The sequence below is a fragment of the Ambystoma mexicanum genome, chromosome 9 (assembly GCF_040938575.1).
Source record: "Ambystoma mexicanum isolate Mex_15411 chromosome 9, UKY_AmexF1_1, whole genome shotgun sequence".
Lineage (NCBI taxonomy): Eukaryota > Metazoa > Chordata > Amphibia > Caudata > Ambystomatidae > Ambystoma > Ambystoma mexicanum.
Window position 1 is genome coordinate 992,496,576 of NC_090931.1, and position 22,889 is coordinate 992,519,464.

The 22,889-nt window shown below is 48.6% G+C and overlaps 1 protein-coding gene across 1 annotated transcript in view; it reads right to left on the reverse strand.

Moving 5' to 3' along the window:
* The window catches only part of LOC138488874 (dynein axonemal heavy chain 11-like), a 2,478,284-nt gene that overhangs the window by 326,961 nt on the left and 2,128,434 nt on the right, over positions 1-22,889 (reverse strand). Inside the window, exons 49-51 of the mRNA XM_069616234.1 lie at positions 19,609-19,800; positions 19,322-19,441; positions 9,674-9,916 (exon numbers count right to left, since the gene is read on the reverse strand). Of these exons, the coding sequence (XP_069472335.1) occupies positions 9,674-9,916; positions 19,322-19,441; positions 19,609-19,800 (555 nt within the window). The remainder of the gene's footprint in view (positions 1-9,673; positions 9,917-19,321; positions 19,442-19,608; positions 19,801-22,889) is intronic.

Genomic DNA, 22,889 nt, shown 5'->3' on the forward strand with positions numbered 1-22,889 from the left:
TTCAGTCAAACCATTGTTACTATGCTCCGTGTTTTGCATCTGCACCCACAACTGATAAAATCCCACCCCCCAGGGATAGGCAATTGCTTTACCACTCACTAATTAATGACATTATCCTGTGCATGACCTTAAGTGCCTGTGCAAATAGGTCTTCTATATACAACGTTGCCAGGTTGTCACCTAGAGGAAACACCTTGGTTATGTGAACAGTAGATGCCATGTTTCCCTGCTGTTGGTAATATAGAGAGTGGCACGTGATACCCGGGGCCTCTGTCTCATGTTCAACATATAGAAGGAGAACAGAAACTGGAAATCCAGCACTCTGTTTTAATCTTCCTTTGGCCTCTCAAGTAGATACATTCAGTCACAACTCCTCTGCGCTGCTTTCTTTCCATTGAAAAGAGGAGAGGGGAGAAGAATAGCAAAGGAGCAGCATGCGCGGGCCATACAGTGGCTATCCAATGTGCCACAGCTCACTCAATATCTGGAAAAATAAAACAAAAAGCATAACTCAATCCTGCCTTTCTCATCGCTTGGCCATGTACATGAGACAAGTGGAGCCGGCACCAGGAGCTCCTTGCCTCACTATGGGCCAACGAGAATGGGCGTAAAAGTGTCATTCGTCTTTTTAATTGTACATTTGGGAGCTGAAAGCCTTTAATATAGGTGTGGTAGGTGTGGATGTACACATGGGCAACCGATCTACTCTGTGTAGTGCAGATGTGTGATAGGTGACATCTGTGCACGAGTAGTGGGTATTCGACGTCTTGCTGCTGGTGGAGAGAAAACCAAGGGGAGTCCATGATTTTCAGTCATACTGGCAGACAAAGTGGAGAGGGCTCATTTTAGGGGTGGGCAGTTTAAACGTACAATGTGTGGAGTGGGAGGAGGGTACAACTCAAGAGGGAGGGATGAGAAGGAGGCCAGAAAGGGCGCGCGCCAGGCAGGGAGATGAACAAGGAAGGGATTGAATGAGTGGAGGTGGGAGGGCTGGAGTGGAGTTGGTGGAGGAGGGGTCGTAAGTGCACAGTGAAAGGGGAAGCAAGAGGAGTGAATGGGTGAGTCATGGTTAATGCAGATGAAGGGAAATAGCATGGACGTGGGCCTGGAGATATATCTGGCTATCTGGCTAGGTTCATGGAAATGCAATTCTATGTTTGGGGCTGTGGGACTGACTTGGCGTTCCCAATTAATATTTTGTAATTCAAAGAGCTGGCAATGTTCCACAAATCAAAGAGATGATTATACGCTGACATGACGTGAATGCCATCCCATGTCACTGCACCACATTGTGCTGGTTGTCTAAACTGAATAGGAGTGAGTGTTGATGTGAAAATACTAGTTGTTTGGGGTAATTAAAAACAGCCTCTTAGTGCACTGCACAGCCTGGCCAACTTGGAGAGAGACGTCTTCTGTGGGCATAACGTACAGCCCTTCTTACTACCAGGCTGTAGCAAATGCTGATGGCCATTTTAAGACTTTAATTACAGCTGTGAAACACCCCCAACCCCATCCAAGACCAAGTAATGGATCAATGTAGGTGTTAATGAGAAGTCAGAGCTGTTTTACTTGTAACAGCATCACATCGTGGTGGTTGTTAGAACTGAATGTTTGTGTTTGTTGTTTTAAACATATTTTGGGGCAATTCCCAAATGCTTTATGATGCAGTGGGTAGCCAACCAGCAAGGAGAGGACAGGCTGCTCTTTGGAAAAGGCAGCGATAAAAATGGGGGCTAGATAATTTGCTAAGCTAATTTCCGCTGGGAACATCCCCCAAACCTCAGGGATGGACCAAGGTAAATGTTATGGGGGTCAGAAATATTTAATTGTTTATGCACAGCCTTCCCCATAACAGGGTATTAACTGGGGCACATTTCCAGGTCTCACCAACAACCTTACGCAATGGCTTCACCCTTTTTCCCCACTACTTCCCAGCATGCCTGATGTCTTCTCTGCCACCAAGCTTTCCCACTCAAGCTTTCCCACTCAAGCTTTCCTGGGCCATAGCGTTTACTCATCTAGCCCCCCCCCCCCCCCCCCGCCCACCACACACAGACCCACAACTTCGATCCCCTAAGGCGTACTCAGTTACTTATTTCCGGGATGGGCGATGCTCTCTCTTGTGCTGCAGGCCGAGTGTTGAGCTATGAGGGGTGGTTCTGTTCGACCCATGTCATGGGACCCATCTTGGCCTGTGAATGTTGAATAGACCAAAGCAGGCATGGGAGGACCTTGCATTCCATGCGCTTCCTGAGGCAAGACTTGGTGCTAGAAGCCACATCAGACAGGCCTGGGTCTAGGACCTTCCTTCTGCCTGTGCTCTTTTCACTCTATGTTTTTGCAGGGCAGCTGACAGGCCGCTGACAGGCCCTTAATATTTCTACTGTGCAGAACCCTGAAAGTGAAACTGTAGATTGTTCTTTCTTTGTTATCACTTCTGTGATGACTGTGTGGTTCAGTGAAACTGATTTAGCTTGAGTTTGTGGTAATGTTGTGACCCCCATGATCTCACGCTTTTGTTGTCTTCATGCCAAGCCCTATACAGCCAGGTCTTCTCTTCACTTGCAAGTGCATCACCCGATTTCTTGCTTCCATGGTGCTTGCTAGCTCTCGTGCCCATATTGGTATCGGCCCGGCAGACAGGTGGCTGCTCCAGCTCAGGGTCAGTGGCTCCTCACACATGTTATGTGACGACCATATCAGTTGTATTTGCTGAACCCCTGCATTTACTAGGTTCGATATTCAAGATGAGGTAAGAGTGCTACAACAAGCGAGTGAATGGGACGAGATCCTTGTAAAGGGTCTGAGTGGGAATGAGGGTGTAAAAGAAGCATTAGAAGATATACTTGTATAATTGACTTGGAATATTTGGTATTTGTGCATGAACTATATTACCCATGGAAAGTAGTGCTATATAACATATATAATAACACCATCATTAAGCTTGAAGAGTGTTAACTGGGAGGAAATCCTCAAGATCCTTTCAATTTCACTTTCCGTCATCCATTTCCTCAGAAGCTCGAGTCCCTAAAAGCCTTCCAGTTTTAGCAAGTGACTTGACTAGAAGAAAGGATGCGCGAGGAAGATATATCTATTAAGGGAGGAGGAGTATGTGACTTATTCAAGCTGCCAGTCATGGCATATAATGATGGGAGAGGGATCCCTCCAAAACATATTACCTGCAGAACATTAGAAGATTGCAATGCAAGGTACCATCCTACTACTATCAGCCTGCTACTACTACCAGCCTGCTACTACTATCAGCCTGCTACTACTATCAGCCTGCTAGATTGAGAATACTCAAAAGCAGAACTCTTCTAACCCGCAGAGTAGGATCCGACCCGACAGAATGAACTGATAACTGCTGGGAAATATTCAAATTGGGCATCGGTGAGAGTCGCGAGGCTCCAGCTTGAAAATGATTATAAATTCTAATCAGAATGTGTTTACTGTATACTCTAGTGAATTAAGTACTTAAGCGCTCCTACATTAGCAGACAGATGTTCAGCTGCAAGTAGAAAAGCCGAGAAGACAGCCATTCAAGGCTGATGCAAGCTCAGCAAAGTCGATTTTTGGCAGACCTCTGCAACACCCTCGGATGGGGGAATGTTTTCTGCTTTTAGGTGTGTGTGTGTGTTCTGCTGCAGACATGAGAGCAAATGTCAGGCATGAGAAAGCTGTAAGAAGCTGACCAGAACCAGGTATGGTGCAGTCTGAGAGAGAGAGTGCCTTTTTCACAGATTCGGGAATTAGCCTCGTCCATTCAGGGCTTTGTAGAATGTCCTGAGGGAGTAGAACACTGCCTGGGTCCACGGCCGGCCTTACGGCAGGGCTGCCCAGGCAACTGCCCGGGCACCATTAGCCCCCGTCACACCAGCTTGGGTGAGTCTTTCAAGGTCTCCCCTCAGCTGGCGTGGTGGGAGAAGGCTCGGCAGGTGCCCTATTGAAATTAAATGCCCCCTGCTCTCTGGAGTGGCACGCATTTAATAACACAAGGCCTTCTGGGGCCTGGGTCCTCAATACCTCCAACTCTCGCTTTGTAAATACCTTCCTACTCAAGCTCTTTGTTCCTCCACCTCCAACTCTCTCAGGGTCAGTCGCTACTCCAAGCACCAAGTTGGTGGTAGATATCTTTCTTTGGCTGGGGCCTCCCTCTGGAACAGCCTCACTGCCTCTCTGAATCTTGAGGAGAACCATCTCCGGTTCCGGAAGCACCTCAAGGCCTTCCTCTTTGCTTCTGCCTTCTCCCTTCCTCTCCCCTGCTGATTTCCTGTCTGATACTGTACTGGTCACCTGGCTACCCTCTGATTCCGGGTCCAGATCCCTGCCTGCCCAGTTGCACACCCGCACTGCCTCCTGGCAACCCTTGCACTTGGTTCTGTATCTGTAACACTACAGTCCCCATAGCTGCACTTTTGCACACCTGCTGTCTGCACTTACTCTTGCACCTGCCACCTGCTGGCCGCACTTCTTGATATTGTTTTGATCCCATGTACAGTACTCCCCCCTCCCCTTACCCATGGCACTTTTTGCCTCCCACTGCTCTCACTTGGCCTAGTAAGATCGGTGTGTGTGTCCTCCCTCTGTTCCCCCTTCCTTGCCTCATTGCACCTTTAAACACTTGTGTATATGCGCGTTACAAATGCCATATCATAATTTAAGGGCGCTAATTTGGCACACATTTTGTTTTTGTTGCCTGGAGCACTGCGGCCTGGAAGGCTGGCCCTGCTTGGGTCCCCCAAGAATAGCGACAGGAAAGTGACACCACACACTGGGTTGCTCAGAATGGACTCACTCAGTTGGTCTGATAAAAAGAAAAGTTTGAATGGTTGGCAATTGCATTTTCAAACCCTTCAGAATCCCAGCTTCCCCCTTCAGAGAAGTGTCTACACACATGAAAGATGCATGAGGGCATCTAATCACTGTAAGTAGCCTTGCCAGTGTGTGGGAAGAAGTCCATCCATTTTGCTATGTATACACTTGCTGGACAGTTTATGAGAAAGGTATCACTGTAAAAGAGCCATATTTAAATGAATATGTTAGGGAAGCAGTTGATAGTTTTCTGATATCTAATTGTTAAAAATATGAATATCAATTATATTAAAGGTAAAAATCTCTGATATTTTATGGAACCAACCAGTGTATTAATCTGAAAAATAAGAACAACAAAACACTTGATACATTTGAGTTTGTTTTAAAGACAGTTATTTTTTACGGTGTATTAGTAGTTGCAATGGCATTTAGCTGACAGCAGTACTTGTTCTTTATTGTAAGAAAGCTTTTGCTCAGTGTCCGTGCAGGGACGGGGCATTTAAAATGAATACTGAAATGACGTAGATCAAGTATTTATTTATTTATTTATTTATTTATATATTTATTGTGCATTTGTAAGGCGCTTATACAACAAGTAAATTGTGTTTCAAAGCGCCCACAGGGCAACAGGGAGGAGACATGGGAATGAAGAACAAATACAATAATGAAAAAGAGAGACGGACCTACTAGGCCTTATGAGCATTCAGAACGTGCAAGCGAGAGAGAGAGAGAGAGATGGGATGAGGGAGTGGTGGGTAAGTGCTAGGTGTATCAAGAGGGAAGTGCTATAGAGTGAGCAGCTGTAAGTACCTCGGTGGAGTGGTTAGGCACCAATAAATAAGTGCAGGCCTGTAGTGACATAAGCCAGTGGGTGTCAAGGCAAAGTTCTGGGAGGGGTGGAGGCTATAGGTAATTGGGTGTAGGAGGCCAGGACCCAGGAGGACACATAAGGGTCCTGGTCACCAATCTCAGCAACTGTGGGATTTAACAGAGGAGTGCGAAAGGGAAGGAGGAGGTGAAAAGGAAGTCTTGAGGAGCTTCCGGAATTTGAGGTGATCTGGCTCAAAAGGAAGGGGGAGGCTATTCCATAGGGGAGAGCCTGCTGCAGAAAGAGATCAGCCACTAGCTCGCTGTTTAGCGAAGTGCTTATCACACAGAGTTGGTGCCAGAGGAACATAAAGATCTGGAGGGAGAGTATTTATTGAGAACAAGTTGTAGATGGTGTGGCCGCCGGCCCCAGACAGCTTTGTGGATGATATAGAGGGATTTGAATTTGATCCTTGCAGCAACCGGGAGCCAGTCAAGAGTTTTTAGGGCTGGAGAGATGCGGTCCATGGGCCTGAGGCCAAGGATAAGTCTTGCAGCCCTATTCTGGAACAGCTGGAAGGGTCGTAGAGAAGAAGAGGGTAGACTAATATAAAGGCTATTGCAGTAGTCTAGCCTAGAGAGAACCAGAACTCTAGAGACATTGAGCTGCTTGGGGAAGGTGAGGGAAGGGAACATTCCTTTGAGGAGGTGGAGTTTAAAGTGGTACTTCTTGGCAAGGTCCTGACTGTGAGGGATGAAGGAAAGAGAGAAGTTGCAGATGACTCCAAGGTTTACGTTTTCAGATAAAGGAGAAGGGGGAGAGCCCATAGAAGATAGCCAGAGTGAAGGGCAGAAAGAGGGTGCAGGAGTCTCAATAGGAAGGATATCAGCCTTGCTGGCCTTGAGGCAGAGATCATTGGAAGTACACCAGGACTGGATGGCATATAGGATGGAGGAAGCATGAAAAGATCAGAGGGAAGTTTGAAGAACAGTTGTGTGTCATCTGCATAATTCTGGAAGTTTGGGGAGAAGGTGGAAATGAGGGGTGCAAGCAGATCAATGTCGTTTTTAAAGAGCCAGGGTGAAAGGTTGGAGCCCTGGGAGATGACGCAGGTGGAGATAGAGGTGGGGGAGGAGAAAGTGTCCAGAATAACCTGGGACAGACGGTCACTAAGGAAGGAGGTCAGCCAGTCCATTGCCCGCTCTGAGATACCTAGGGTATTGTGGAGTTGTTTTATGAGGATGGAGTAGTTGACCATATCAAATGCAGAGGAGAGATCAAGTAGAAAGAGAACAGCTGGAGAGTTGGAATTAAGAGATGCAAGCAGTTCCTCACTGGTGTTCTGAAGAGCAGTTTTCATGCCTCTGGATGCTCGGAATCCAGAGTGGTGGTCATGGAGATGGCTAACAAGTTCGGTGTGCTGGGTCAGTTGGCGGAAGACAAGCTTCTTCAGGGGTTTCCCAAGGAAGGGGGTGATTTATATGGGGCCGTAGTTGGCTGGAGAAGACAGGTCAGCAGAACGTATTTTCAAGAGGGAGTGCTTGAGGGAGGAGGTGAAAGATCCAGTAGCAAAAGAGTGGGTGCAGAAATCAGAGACTGCAGGGGCAAGAGAGCCAATATTGTCCTTAATAGTTCTGCAGGAGCAGGGGGAAACTTGTTTGGAAGAGACCTTCATGCAGCGGACAACTCTGGTGACCTCATCATGTGTGATAGGAGAGAAGGAGGAGAGAAAGGCTGATGGAGGATTGGACAACATAGGAGGCAAGGGGGTGGGTAAAGGGGAATGGGAGAGGGACATGAGGGTGCTCAGGATGTCCTGAGTTTTTGCAGTTTAGTACCCGACGAGAGTCAATCAGAATGCAACACGCATTCTGATTGGCTCTCACCAAGTCATTACCTGGCCGAGAATCCCTCGATTCTCGGCCCGGGATTCCAGTCTCCTTGTCCACGGCGGGGGCGTGGGAGCCCCTCAGCCAATGAGGAGGCTTATAGCGGGGCCATCCCCGCTCCGAGCCTCCCCATGGCTGAGAGGCTGCCTTCGCCCCCCGCTGGGGACTCAGGTAAGGTTTTGTCTCTGAAACCCTCCTCTTTTCCTCCGTCCTCCCTGCCCTCCCCAACCCACTTACCTTCTTGCTCTTTTGTCCCCGGTGGGGGACGATGGTAGCCTCCAGCCAGGTGGAGATTCGGAGTGGGCCATCCCCGCTCTGCGCCTCCACATGGCTGGAGGCTTCCATCGTCCCCTGCGGGGGACGCAGGTATGTTTTTTTTTTTCTTTTTTTTCCCCCTACCTCCCTTTCGCCCTCCCAACCCCACTTACCTTCTACTCCTTTTTTTCGAGAGTGGACGCGCTGGAAACACTTCTGTTTCCAGTGCATCTGCTCCCAATGGCAACCATGGAAAGGGAAAACGGATTACCTTTCCCGCCGGCCATTTTCTTGATCGTTTTTTTTCCTGTCCTGAAACGCTGCAATGTGTCGGGACAGAAAAAATGCTTTTAGTGCCCCAGTCATGCAGATCTTGCGGGCCGAGGTACTAAAAGCAATATGACCCTCACGGCGGTGGCATTACAGATTCAGGTAATGCCCTGGGGCCTTCGTTAAGGCCCTCGCAACTGTGGGCCCTGCAGATTTTAAAGAGTTCAGCCTTGTTGTTGGATGCACTAGAGATGCCGGCCCTTTTCTTGGTGCGCATGGAGAGAATGTATTTCCGTTGAAGCAGGCGACAGGCCAGTTTGTCAGAGGGTGAGCCTGAGGTCTGCCTCTTCTGTTCTGCAGCTCTACACTTGCGTTTCAGGGCTGCAAGTTTGGAGTCGTACCAGGTGTTACGATTAGAGGAATGTTTCAGGTGAATCCTCATGACTGGGGCAAGACTGTCAATGGTATTGGCAATGGTGAGATGGAGGTTGCTGAGAGCAGAGTCAGACATAGAGTCTGTTGTGGGGAGGGAAGGGAGAATGAAGGTAGATGTGAAGGCGGCAACTGACACTCGTTTCATCAGACAGATGTTCCTGAATGAGGTTGGCATTGCTGGGGAGGTGTGGTCAGAGGGCCGAGAGGACCCAGGTGAGAGGAGAGAGATGTCTGACCAGGAGAGTGGGGTGGTCACTCGGGAGGAGAGTGAAAGATCGGTGTGGATGAAGGCATCAAGAGTGTGTCCAGACAAGTGGGTAGGACCAGAAGAGACACTGGAGAGGGAGAGTGAGGTGCAGAGGTCATGGAAGAGAGTGGAAACCGTGATTGAGGAGTCAAGGTGGATGTTGAAATCGCCCATGAGAGGGAGTTTAGTGGTGGCAGTGAGGAGAGAGGAGGAGAAATCAGATGGTGGCAATGGTCAGTGAGGAGGTGAGAGAGATGACCAACTTGCAAACGAGGCATAAGGCTGGGTGGGTATGAGGGAAGAAGGGACCCACGGAGGGAAGATAAGAGCAACTCCACCATCTACACAGTTAGGACGAGACATGGAGAAGATCTTATAGCCATCGGGGAGAAGGGAGTCAAAAGCAGTGACTAAGCTGTCCCTGAACCATGTCTCGGTAAGAGCAAGGATATCGAGGTCAAGGTCTTCAAGAAGGAGGCAGATGAAATATCATACTTCTATATATATCCATTTTTTTCCCTCAGAGGAACTGAGTAAACTGTGCTGTGACAGTGAAAGAGTGGTAGTGATGATGCTGGTCATTAAAGGGGTGAGAATGCCCTGCTAGATATTTGGTATCCCCCAAAACACTGCAGCTTTTTTGTCCTAGGACATTTCACTGCATTTATTTTTGTAGAGGTTAGACAGCGAAATAGGGATTATGGGAGTAGGAGGGCAAGGGGAGCTGTAAGGGAAGCAATGCAGGATGGCACTCCATAAAAAAAGGCTGTGATCTCCCAGCAACCAATCAGCATACAGCAATATGATACTTCACGCTGGTCCAATGTACAATATTTTTTTATTAATTGTAGAACTTAAGTCTATCATTGATTTAAAAAGAAATGCATTCAGAGATGGATAATGATACATAGAAAAGCTTTTCAGATACTTTGAGCATATTACGAGTTTCCCACAAACCTTTTCTTCCACAGTCTGCGTAACGCCTTCGCCGATGATGGACTCGCGAGACTGGAGCTCTAGTAGCGTGCGGAAGAGGTTATCTGACGTCACTGTCAGGAATTCGATTTCCGCGTTCGGGTGGAGGCCGTAGTGCGTAGGACTCTCAGGTGGCAACATCTCGTCGACGTACTTGTGGTACCCTTGGTAGTCAAGGTTCGACGGGATGACAAACCCTGGAGCTAAGGCAAGCTTTCTGTCAAACTACAGAAACACAAACAGTGCAGCTGTCAATCTTCGCAGGGTGAAAAGATCCGTAAGTGAAGAACACAAATATGCTGTAAAGCACACACGACTAAAGGAGCTACTGGCCTCATTTTATGGAAAGTTGAATGGGAGGGAATTCATTAATTTGTTTAATTTCTGGGATCATTTCTATAGTTCAATATTAATTTAAAAATCCAGAAACCATGTTTTATTCAAAGACTAATGTGCATGAAGCATTACGATTGTGCACATGTATAAAATGCTCCAGCAGGTCAGTCTCCCCTTTACTAGGGGAGGGCGCAGGGGAATTATTTATTTGTTCATTTAAGAGACGCCCATTGCAAACATTAGCGTCATGACGACCATGCCTGTGAGACTATGCACACATGTTGTATTGCTTTGTGCCCTACGCCTGGAGGTGAAGTACTAATTACTAGATAAGAGTGGACAAACACAAGTCAAACACCATCACTGGTCTCCTTTCATTGCAATGCGATTCATTTTCATCCCCTTATGTCTCCTACCCTCGGCCTCCTCTTCTCCTTCCCTCATCTCTGACTCTGTGATAACCTGGGTATCACTGGTCAGGCTCTGGCGTGGCTGACCTCTTTCCTCTCTGATCGACCCTCCCAGGTCCAACTGGGGTCCTTCCTCTCTGACATCTTTTTCTCTACCTGTGGTGTCCCCCAGGGGTCTAACCTCTCTCCCTGGCTGTTCAACCAGTATCTGGCACTTCTTGCCCACCGCATCGCCGCTCTCTGCCTCAACTTTCAGTGCAATGCGGATGATACCCAGCTCATTTTCAGGCTACCCTCGGCCTCCTATTCTCCTTCCCTCATCTCTGACTGTCTTTCTGCTATCCAGGAATGGTGTTCCGCAAATGACCTCTGCCTTAATGCCAGTAAGACTGAGATTCTACTCATTGGCACACCCACTCCCGCCTTCCCTCCAGCTCTCTGGCCGGCCACTCTTGGCCCTCTTCCTGCCCCTACCTAATTGGCAAAAAACCTCAGCGTCATCTTCGACTCCACACTCTCTTTCTCTCCTCACATCTCTGACATCTCCAAGAAGTCACACTACCAGCTACACCTCCTCAGAGGCATTCTTCCTTTCCTCTCCTTTCCCCACAAGCTCTAGAGCCCTGGTTCTCTCGAAGCTGGACTACTGTAACAGCCTCTATCTAAATCGTTCTGCCTCTACTCTACCCCTTTGCAACTCATCTAGAACAGGATTGCAAGACTTGTCCTTGGCCTCAAGCCCAGGGACCGTATCTCTCCAGGACTGCAATTGCTTCACTGGCTCCCAGTGGCTGCGAGGATTAAGTTAAAAACCCTCTGCATTGTCCACAAGGCCTTCAATTCTCTCTTCCTAAATATCTTCCTTCTCGAGCTCTTCGCTCATCTGCCTCGAACTCCCTCAGGGTCAGCCGCTTCTCCAAGCAACGAGTTGGGGGTAGATCTCTCTCCGCAGCAGGGGCCTCCCTCTGGAACAGCCTTCCTGCCTCCCTGAAACTTGAGGAGAACCATCTCCGGTTCTGGAAGCACCTCAAAACCTTCCTCTTTGCCTCTGCTTTCTCTCCCCCTCTCCTCTGCTAAAATTACTGAAACTGCACTGAATCCGCAACTGGGCCACTCATCGATCTCGGTCCTTGGCCCAGCCACTCTCACCTGCACTGCCTCCCTAGCAACCCCTGCACTGCGGGACTGTTCTCTGCATCCCTACAGCCCCCCTGCCGAGCACTTGTCTGCACTTACCTTGCACTTGCCACCAGCTGGCCTTTAGTATTTATCTTGTTATTCTACTAACCCTGTATTGCACTTTCCCCTCTCCCGTTCAACCTGCACTTTTCCCTTCCCCTCTACCCTTGCACTTGCACGATCTGAATGACACCTGGCCTAGTAGGATCGTTGTCTGTCTCCCCTTGTCCCCCCCCCTGCCTCCTCGGGCCTTGAAACACTTGCGTATAGGCACGTTACAAATGCCATATCATATCATATCTCCTCCATGGGCTTTTGCACAGTGTTGTGTTTGGTTGCTGTTTAAAGAGCCCCTGGTCACCTGATCTTCAGTGTTGGGTAGAGCGAGCTCCAACGGCCCATCTCAGGGATTCCCTTGATTACAGGCCCTAAATGGTGCTTTCCGGTAATAAATTGCGCAGGACTGAGGAAACAACACTGGTTGCAACCAGGCACCTAGACTGAGGAAAGAACACTGGTTGTAACCAGGCACCTGGACTGTGGAAAGAACACTGGTTGGAACCAGGCACCTGGACTGAGGAAAGAACACTGGTTGCAAGCAGGCACCTGAACTGAGGAAAGAACACTGGTGGCCACCAGGCACCTGGACTGAGGAAAGAACACTGGTTGGAACCAGGAAAGAACTCTGGTCGTAACCAGGCACCTGGACTGAGGAAAGAACACTGGTCGGAAACAGGCCCCTGGACTGAGGAAATAACACTGGTTGCAACCAAGCACCTCGACTGAGGAAAGAACACTGGTCACAACCAGGCACCTGGATTGAGGAAATAACACTAGTGGCCACCAGGAAAGAACTCTGGTCGTAACCAGGCACCTGGACTGAAGAAAGAACACTGTTCACAACCAGGCACCTGGACTGAGGAAAGAACACTGGTTGCAACCAGGCACCTGGACTGAGGAAAGAACTCTAGTCGCAACCAGGCACCTGGACTGAAGAAAGAACACTGGTTGCAACTAGGCACATGGATTGAGGACAGAACACTAGTGGCCACCAGGAAAGAACTCTGGTCGCAACCAGGCACCTGGACTAAGTAAAGAACACTGGTCGCAACCAGGCACCTGGACTGAGGAAAGAACACTAGTGACCACCAGGAAATAAATATGGTCGCAACCAGGCACCTGGACTGAGGAAAGAACACCGGTGGCCACCAGGAAAGAACACTGTTTGCAACCAGGCACCTAGACTGAAGAGAGAACACTGGTTGCAACCAGGCACCTGGACTGAGGAAAGAACACTGGTTGCAACTAGGCACCTGGACTGAGGAGGGAACACTGGTTGCAACTAGGCACCTGGACTGAGGAAAGAACACTGGTTGCAACCAGGCAGCTGGACTGAGGAAAGAACACTGGTCGCAACCAGGCACCTGGACTGAAGAAAGAACACTGGTTGCAACCAGGCACCTAGATTGAGGAAAGAACACTGGTTGCAACTAGGCACCTGGACCGAGGAAAGAACACTGGTTGCTACCAGGCACCTGGACCGAGGAAAGAACATTGGTTGCAACCAGGTACCTGGACTGAAGAAAGAACACTGGTTGCAACCAGGCACCTGGACTGAGGAAAGAACACTGGTTGCAACTAGGCACCTGGACTGAGGAAAGAACACTGGTTGCAACTAGGCACCTGGACTGAGGAAAGAACACTGGTTGCAACCAGGCAGCTGGACTGAGGAAAGAACACTGGTCGCAACCAGGCACCTGGACTGAAGAAAGAACACTGGTTGCAACCAGGCACCTAGATTGAGGAAAGAACACTGGTTGCAACTAGGCACCTGGACCGAGGAAAGAACACTGGTTGCTACCAGGCACCTGGACCGAGGAAAGAACATTGGTTGCAACCAGGCACCTGGGCTGAGGAAAGAACACTGTTTGTAACCAGGTACCTGGACTGAAGAAAGAACACTGGTTGCAACTAGGCACCTGGATTGAGGAGAAAAGACTGGTTGCAACAGGGCAGGATGTCTGAATCCAGCTGTCATGTGATTTAAAGTAGATTCTGTTAAGCAGAGGCAGGAAGGATCGGAGGCAGTATGGCCAGGGGATATCCAATGGACAAATTGTAGCCTATTTTTAGATGGCGTAGTAGCGCAAGAACTTGTCTGGGCTGCAAGATTAGTTTTAGGAAAAGCAAATGAAACCATTTCTCAAAGAGATAAGGACAATATTTGAAGATTATTTACCATTTCAGAACAGTTGCCAGTTGTACCACAATTCCAAAGGATCCAGTTTATTAAAATCCACCATGGATTTTCAACCTTGGTGGACGGAGATGAGTTCAGACATTTAGGATAACTCTCGTCTCACATTGCATTAACTAGATCTGGATCCGGCGTATGTGACGGGATGTCCTCGTCTGCTATCCCTGGGAACCGTGCCTACTTTTCAGTAACAGTGAAAGCCAGCCACCACTGAATTGCCATTGGCAGGGCTCCACATCACAGGCGATTGTTGCTCAGCCCTCAAGAGGCGTGTCCTTGTGCCACTGGTACAGTGGGGTGCGTTAACAAGGATGAATGGATGTATATATCCTAGTGGGAATAGCACAAGGGGATTCTGCATCAACTGCAATGCCTGTATGTGTCCCAGCAATCTAAGAGGGAGAAAAGCCCGGGAATGCCTCGAGTTTACCGAAACCTAGAGAGGTGGGATAGTAATTCATGAATAGAAAAACTGTGTAAAGTGGAACTACATGCATGAAGGGAGACAGGAGTCACCTAAACCTACGTCGCAGTTGATAGCGTGCGTGAAGGTTTTATTAATTATTTCATGAAGGCCCTTGACCATATTTATTTATTTGCATTTTTAAACCACTCACACAGCCCAGGGTCATCGAGGCGCTGTTACAGGAATATGTCTTAGTCGCGTATTTATAACACGCTTAGTACCCAGAAGTTTCTAAGCGCGGACCCAGGGATCAAACCTGTGTTGCTTCGTGTCGTCTTGGTTCCAAGGCAAGCAGAGCATGTTGCCGTTGAGCTATCCTCCCGAGACAACCATACACTTCCACATCCTCCTTATTACAAGTTCTTGTTATTTCTACATCCTACGCCCTCTGGTTCTCAATCTTTGACCTTGGGCCTTAACATTCATGCGCCCCACACTGCTGCTTTCCCTCCTGCTTTGCAAATGGCAGTGGCACGATGGAAGATCAGCACTGCAACTCACCGACATACAACCCACGCCGGGGCTGGTAATTGGGCAGGATTTTGTCTCCCCGCGTCTCAGAAAACTACTTGTGCCCATTAATGTAACCACTCTGTTTTTGTTCCCATGGCTGGGATTCGAACGCAGATCACCAGGACCAAAGTTGAGACCACTAGACTATGCCATTAGACTGCGGGAACTGCCCGCGAACATTCTTGTGAACATTCCTGTCACCATTGTACTCTGAAGAAAAGATTCAAGAACAGATTTGTACATTTAAAGATGTGAACCTTTTCTAATTTGCTTGCAACATTACAGGAAACGTCTCCTTTCTTTATTAATGCATAGCTCCTGAAATGTAAATCCTTATTTAGAAGGGGGTGGGGGGTGGTTAGAAAGATATTGTGAGCGCCCCCTCAACTTAAATACCCCTGCGCTTCCTCCTAACAGCCCCCGTACTCCTCAACCCTCCCCCCCAATCCTCCTCCCGTGGCTGGGGGACCCCACCGTTAATTTTCATTTCCTGCACTGAGGAAGGCTGAGCGCCACATGCTGAGGTTCCATGCGAGGACGGATACTATAAAAAGCTTCTTGGTAGCGGCTCAGAATGAAAGGGTTGGTGGCCAGAAGCTTCTCGGGCCTTGGTTACGTCCTGGTGTGGTCAATGTGCGCGGTGCAGAAGAATCGCTGTTCTTTCTTCAATAGCTGCGTTGAGTACCTTGCCTGGCAATGTGAAGCAGACCTGCCTTACACAACCAAAGCGAAAAAGCCTAGACCACAAAGTACAGCATTACCCATCGGGTCCATTTTTCAAAATGGGATTCTCTGTGTTAACGGCCTCACAGTAATCCATGTACCTGGACACCCAACCCTCATGCCATGACTTGCCTGATGCTAGGTAGTATGGCGTCGATGAATCAAAGTGCAGCAAGGCCTTCTTCAACACATTTCTGCCATATCTACCTATAGGAGCTACCGCAGACATGATACAATACACCACAAATTGACTGCTGTTTTTTGTTTTTACAAACATTGCTTCTTTTCATTTTATCTGTGTTTCCTACTTCAGCCTTGTTCTGCTCTATGAGCAATTATGAAGTCGGCGTAACTGCTCAGTGGGGCGCTACATAGGGCTTTTTGTTTGATGTAACATGATTGCCATTGGTTCGAATCCAGGTGTCCAATCAGCCTCGTATCCCACTGAGGTCGATAACACGGCCCCATTTGGTAGTATAAAGTTTGTGATTGCATTGGTTTCATATTTAGCTGTTCTAGCGCTATATCAAAAAACAGTTACATTATCACATCAAATGTCTGGTGCGCCTATTTGTACCTTTGCTTTTGCACTGCTTGTGGCGCTGTCTGCGTCTTGCTGAGGACCGTGCTTTACGTGTGATGGATTTCCTGTTTCGTGAAAACGCACTCAGTGGCTAGCTTCGTCTGCACCAGTGTCCTTGTTAAAACCAGCAACATTGATTATTGGAGCGGAAATGCGTGTGACCAAACAGCGCGCACCTCTGAGGGCCTTCCTGGGCCTAGCGACATCGTCTCCATAGGGTTGTGTACGGATTACTGTCAGCGGGACTATCGTGACCAGGAGCTCGGGACTGAGGAGCGGACTGGGAATACATGCTCTACACATGCAGAGGGTCTTTGCCAATGCACACCAGGGCCCGCTGCACATACTCCTAGTTGTTGTGTTGTTAATGACTTCTTCATTTTTGACACATTCACTGGTCTACATTTACCTTGGGGGAGCACATTTTATGACATCAGCTCATCACGTCCCTCGATAGTGGGGCCTCGCATATTTAGGCTGGGAGCTGCCAGCCAGTGGCATCGCTAGGGTGGGACGGGGGGGGGGGGGGAACGGCCCCTCCTCTGCAATCCTGTGCCCCCCCCCTTTCTACCCCAATACCCGGGCTACTCTCTCTGCAGTGCTGCCTACTGTTTATGTGGATAGTCTTTTGCACATGTGGATTTTAAAGACTACCATGGGATAAAAAAAAAAAAGTGGGTGAGCGTTGCTCATTGCACGAAGATGCAGGGCTGTTAGGAAATGAAATACTCATGGGCAGGCGCTCTGGTGGTTATTTCTGAAATATTTCTAGTCTTCCTTTGAGATCCGCTATGATAATTCCCCGGTGGTAGATGCACTCGTTCTGAAGCACACTGGCCTTTAAAGCGGTAAATGGAGTGCTTCGGAGCAAGGCAGCACCACTGTCTGCACCGAGTGTCCAACCATTGTCAGGGTACAGTGTATTATGCAGCATTGCAGAGAGTTTGCAATGGGCACTAGGAAAATAAAAAGACCTACGGGTCAGCAGTCAGGGTCCACAGCTTGCCATTGTGACTGCATGCTTGTGCACGCATGTGCAGCTAGGGGAAATGGCAAGCCCTGCCCTGGCTGATGGAGTGGGGGCGCAGTGGAAAAAGACCCCAATTTGAATTTCATTAATCTGGTCGACCCAGTGCTGATTGTTGAAATTCAAATTGGGGTCTAGGTGGGTAGCTCGCCCCTGACAAGGGTTTCCCGGCCGAACCCACAGCTTCGCTGAGAGCAGGGGGCTCAGTAATCTAATCTGCTGTCCTCCTTTCCCCAGCCGTCACTTGCACGCTTGCAGGCATTTTGCTTAGCCTGTTTCCTTTCTTCTGGCCTCTAAGGGACACACTGCCCTTGAGACATCAGACTGGCTCCATCTCCGCAGTGGACACTGCTTTAAAGGGTCATACCTTGTCCTGGTTGACCGCTGTTATAGCGTGCACACTGACACACATGCCCACTGGATATTCTCTGTGCTCTTGCAAGATTTGCACTATAAAATGTTCACACATAGACACTGCTGAGAAAGGAACCCACAGCCCAAATTGCGATCTGCACCGACCTTCCAGTAGAGCACCCGCAGCCAGATGTGAGATGCACAAAAAGGCATCACGAACCATGGGTATTAATGGCACACTTGCGAAAGGCCACCTACAGCAGATGCAATCAGGACACAAAATGGACACTTGGCAGGTGTCCATTACCATTCAATGACCACAGGCAACATCTGGTCAAATTGCCCATGAAGGCCTGACACCAGGAGTGCTCTGTGTGTGCTTTTAGAATAAAAATACCCCTTTGCATTTCTTCACACAGAAACATTAAGAACGTCTTGTCCAAAAGAATGGTCTCTTAAACGGGCCATCACTGGTAAATCACTCCCACTTTAAATGCTCTGCCAGAAGAAAGAAGGTGATAAGCAGTCACTAAGGGCCCCCTCTCACCCCCCCAGCACAGTCTGCCGCTGTGAGGGCGTATTTGTCTTTAGAGAGTCAGGGGTGGGCTGAGAAATATATCGAGTTTTGGAGATGTATCGATATAGGATGAGACAATATACCATTAACACCAAGTTATATACATATATACAACAGAATTGCTTGCTGTATAAATGCATGATTTTAAACCTCCCCCGGGCCACTTTGGACTACTCTGCCTGCGTTAATTTGGGAACAGCACACACATTGCCCGTTTATAGGCGCCCCCCCCCCCCTGATTTAGTCTGTGCGCCCCTCTGTGCCAACCCTAAATGTGATTCCTGGAGACGCCGCTGCTGCCAGGCCACCTGCAGACTGGAACCCTGGACCAGGTTGACCCCTCATCACGTAGTCTGACGGCTCATCTGCTGCTTGGCACTGCACACGTGCCACCAGCGTGCCCACCTGCGCCAGAGCTGTAGGCTTGGTTCCACAGGTAGGCTCTTCTTGAGTGCTTGGGCCTTATTCACAGAGCGGTTTTCCAATGGGGTTTTGCCATTGGAAAACGCTTCTGTGAATTAGGCCCCGTTTTCAAAGCACATTCGACCTTATTTACAAAAGCGTTTTCAATGAGAAAATCCCATTTAAAACGATTCTGTACATCAGGCCCATTGACTCTATGGCAACATTTATGCTGTTAACCACAACACTTTCTGTAAAAAGGTGAAAAGTACTGACAACCGGATCACATCCAACCGTCGTCTGCTTTTATTTACAGCGCTGCCAAATGGAGAAAAAACTGGGTCAGCTAGGCGCTATTATTATTATAATGATTGATAATAGGACGACTAATACTAGTATTACCACTGCTAATAAAAATAATAATACACTCAAAAAGATGTTGTTTCGAGCAGCTGGCAATACATGATTTCGTATTAAATAATGATATATCTGCAGGCACACCAGTGTACTGGCATAAACTCGAGCATAACAAAAACGGAACATCGATTTCTAACACCATTTGAATGCCGTTAAATGAGACAGAGGATCTCTATGGGCGCCTCTTTTTATCGGATTAATAAGGAAGACCCTAAAAAAAAAACCAAGACGACTAAATCCCCCCGCGGAGATGCGAGACGGGCAGCAGAGAGGTGAGGTGGCACTGGTGGCGCGAGCCTGGTGTGCAGCGGCGGAGCGGCTGCGTTTGCTTCCAGCAGGGGGAGCTCTGACTCCGGGAACCCGGGCGCCGGGCCGCGCAGCGTTACCTGGCTGGGCTGCATGTACTCCTCCAGGTACGTGCGGCACAGTCTTCGGTCCCAGTCATCGGTGATGTGCCCGCCGTACATAATCTCCCCAAACAGGAACCGCAGGTCCTCCCAGGGTATCTGAAGGAGACCGAGGGAGGGAGAGAGAGAGAGAGGCGGTTATATATTGAGCGACATCAAACGCCCTGTGCTTCCAGCTACACATGCCACATCCATGTCACACACAGGCACCACAGACACCGGCACTGCCCCTCCCCGCCCCCCCCCCCAGAGAGAGAGGCCGATACCTGCGCGTTGGCCTCCAGGTAGTTGTAGAGCACGCTGACCGAGATGGTGAGGTCGCCGAAGTTGAAGGGGTAGCTTCTGTTCCACCCTTGGGGGCCGAACTTCCGCCGCTCCGCCACGCAGGCGTGGAAGTAGCAGAGCGAGAAGAGGATGGCCTTGAACTCTTGCTCGCGCGTGCACTGGTCCAGGATGTTCTGAGGGGGGAGAAAAGCAACTCATTTTGATATATTCCGGTGGACATTTCGGGGGCACGTGGCAGTAGTAGCCCCAAAAGCTTTCCACACAACTGAAACTGGCTACACCCAATTTATTTAGGCACCACAGACTACTGGCCTTTCTAGATGGGTTACACAGTGTATCGGTAATGAACGTTCTACAGCGGACTTTTTAATCTATGTTATGATGCAAGGATTCCACACTGGGCCGAATCACCATCATAGTGGTCTCAGCGCGCGTGCCTTGTTTGGAGGTTGGCGCGTGCTCCTCCACACATGCAGTATCCAGACCTTATTCTGTTGAGGAAAGGGAGTAGTGCAGGAGTTCGCTCCCCTCGTCCATCTTTTTGGGGCATTTTGAATGTGTATATCCTTCCACATCATAAAAGTTACAATGCGCCAGAGTCTTTAAATACGTCCAGACCCTGCCTAGACCCGGCAGCATGGCATGGAACTGCTAGGTAGTGGTAGAATAGGTTTCCCTTTGCAGTGTTTTGTCACTCTCATTGGCTGGATGCCCTTTTCCAGGTAAGAAGTATTCCCAAAAAAGGGTTTCTGAGATTCCGACCCCACGAGGATACACCCCGCTTCATTATGAATCGGAAAGCCGCTTCTTTTGGCTAAGCAAATGATCCATTCTAATCTTGATCCTGGGTCCAGTGCCCAGCCTAAATTCCAGCGGCACAACCTCTATCGGATTATCAATTGATTTACACCCCATTACCTATCGCGGCATACCACGTCAAACCCTCTCCATTTACAAACTCAACGTCAACGCCACTACCGGCCTAACCCCACTCGCAACTTCATACCGAAATTCATGACAAAAGTCATTTCAAAACCCCACAAAACCCATATCATTGCAACCCTACTGACAAACAGACCATACTTCACCCCACTTCATGCACCCAACCCACTTCCAGTATCTTCTTCAGCACACTGTGCACCACACCACACCAGCCCTGCAACGCTGTTCCCAACCTTCCTGCCAACTCATCCCAGTCCTTTCCACTGTGCTCCATAACAGGCTCCTGTGCGCCCCAAACCTGCACCTCTCTTCAACCCCACTGCACGCCCCATCACCTTCTCCGCTGCCATAATCACTAGCCACTTTACTTTCAACTCAACTTATAACCCAGCTTTAGAGCCGGCTTTTTATCTTGCTCCAAAAACCATTCCAAAGAAAGGGCCCGCAAACAATCCTTGTCGTGTCACGCACCCACCCTTTGGAACTCAATCCCGATATCGGCTCGGAATGCCTCCACAATTCTCCAATTTTGCAAATCTTTCAAAACTTGGAGTTTTCAACAACACCTGCCCATGGACTAGTTCCAATGGCTCTAAAGAACAACACACAGTCCACAACTCACAGTACTGCGCTACTGTTAAAAGACGCCAGCCCATGCACTAGCTACACACACCCTGGACAGTGCTGCACTGCTCTCAAGCTAGGCCCGGCACTTTAAATATTAAAATAAAAAAATAAAAAATTCCATATCTGACCCCGCCTCTACTCAAATCCCAGACTTTCCAGGCTTTGTATACTGGAAGTGGAGCGTCACCCCAACTAATGCATATGTCAATCACTACAATCTTGATATTATCTAAGTACATTTATTTCATAAACAGTACATTTCAGCACCCTAAATTTCACTCTGCATGTGACGCGCTATCACCCTCGTGCCAAAGGCATCATTTAGGAAAAGCACACTAAAACGTGATGCCTCATGCATCACCTCTCCACTGTGCCTCTAGATGCTCCCTGGGCAGCAGAGCCTGCACACAGGGAGTCAAATCTGCACAGTGAGTCATAGCGTCCGATTTACAAAAACACTTCTGAACGGGAAAACCCCATTGAAAAAGGCTTTGAAAATCAGCCCTAAAATGTCACTGCAAATTGAAATGTGGGGCTTGCTGCACCTACAATATTTCTGTTTAAATTAAGAGCAAGATCTCTAAAAAACAAACAAAAGAGTTCTCCTTTACCACAGGGAAAGCCCGGTCAGAAGTGATCTGAAGTTAACACATGCAGAGTGTGTGTTTATTACAGCTGTAACATGCAATGTTATGATTTAGCTTTCCTCCCTCCTCTCATTTTACTCCCCTTCCCGCTCTCTCCGCTCAGCAGACCTCTACCTCCTCACTGTACCCCCAGCCTCATGTGCCTCCTCACACTTCTGCTCCTTCCAACTCTTGGCCCCCTACACTGGAACTCCCTCCCGCTCTCCATCCGCTCCTTCCCTACCTACTCGTCCTTACGCTCCTCCCGGAAAGCTCATCTTCTACACTCCCCCCTGAATTCCCTTCCTTCCCCCTCCTCTCCTACCCTTGCTCCCCTCCTCTCCCCCATCCTCTCTCCTCCCCCTCAAACCTTAATTTTGTAACAAATACTACTTAAAGGCAAAAAGGACACCAGACCACTCCCCCTTCCGTTCCCCTCCCCTCCTCCCTCCCCCCATCTCAAATCCTACACCGTCACTCCTTCACCTACCCCCTCCTCTACCCTACCCCCATTGTAAATAGTTTGACTTATTGTTTTATGACCTGTTCATGTTTGTAAATATGCTCTCTCACTTTGTATCTGTTGTTATATTGTACAGCGCTTCGGCTTAAAGCGCTATATAAATTCAATAAACATAAACATAAACATAAAAGGTCACAATTCCCAGGGTTGATACTTAAAGCATTTCTTGTTGTGACTGTGGAGTACCTGGAAATGTTGCTATGATCATATGGAGGGCGAAACTACTAGGAATTAGGCCCCGAAACCCCGAGCATTTTAGGCAGTGCACAATTCCTGAAAAGGAACGGGGGCTAATTAGCATACATAACGCAAATCACCATTTGAAGTGATGTCAGAGCATGTGAGGTTACAGTGAGGCAATGCCAGCCCCTTTTACTAAATGAGGGTGAACTTGGACCCATGAGATAAGCTCACATGACTGGCAAAAGAACACATTTTCTTTTATGCCACGTGGTAGTGATCTGGATAGAAGTCACTACTCAGTAAGAACTGGTGACTTCCAAAAAACCTAGCAATGTTAACAGACTACTGCCCACCTTTTTTC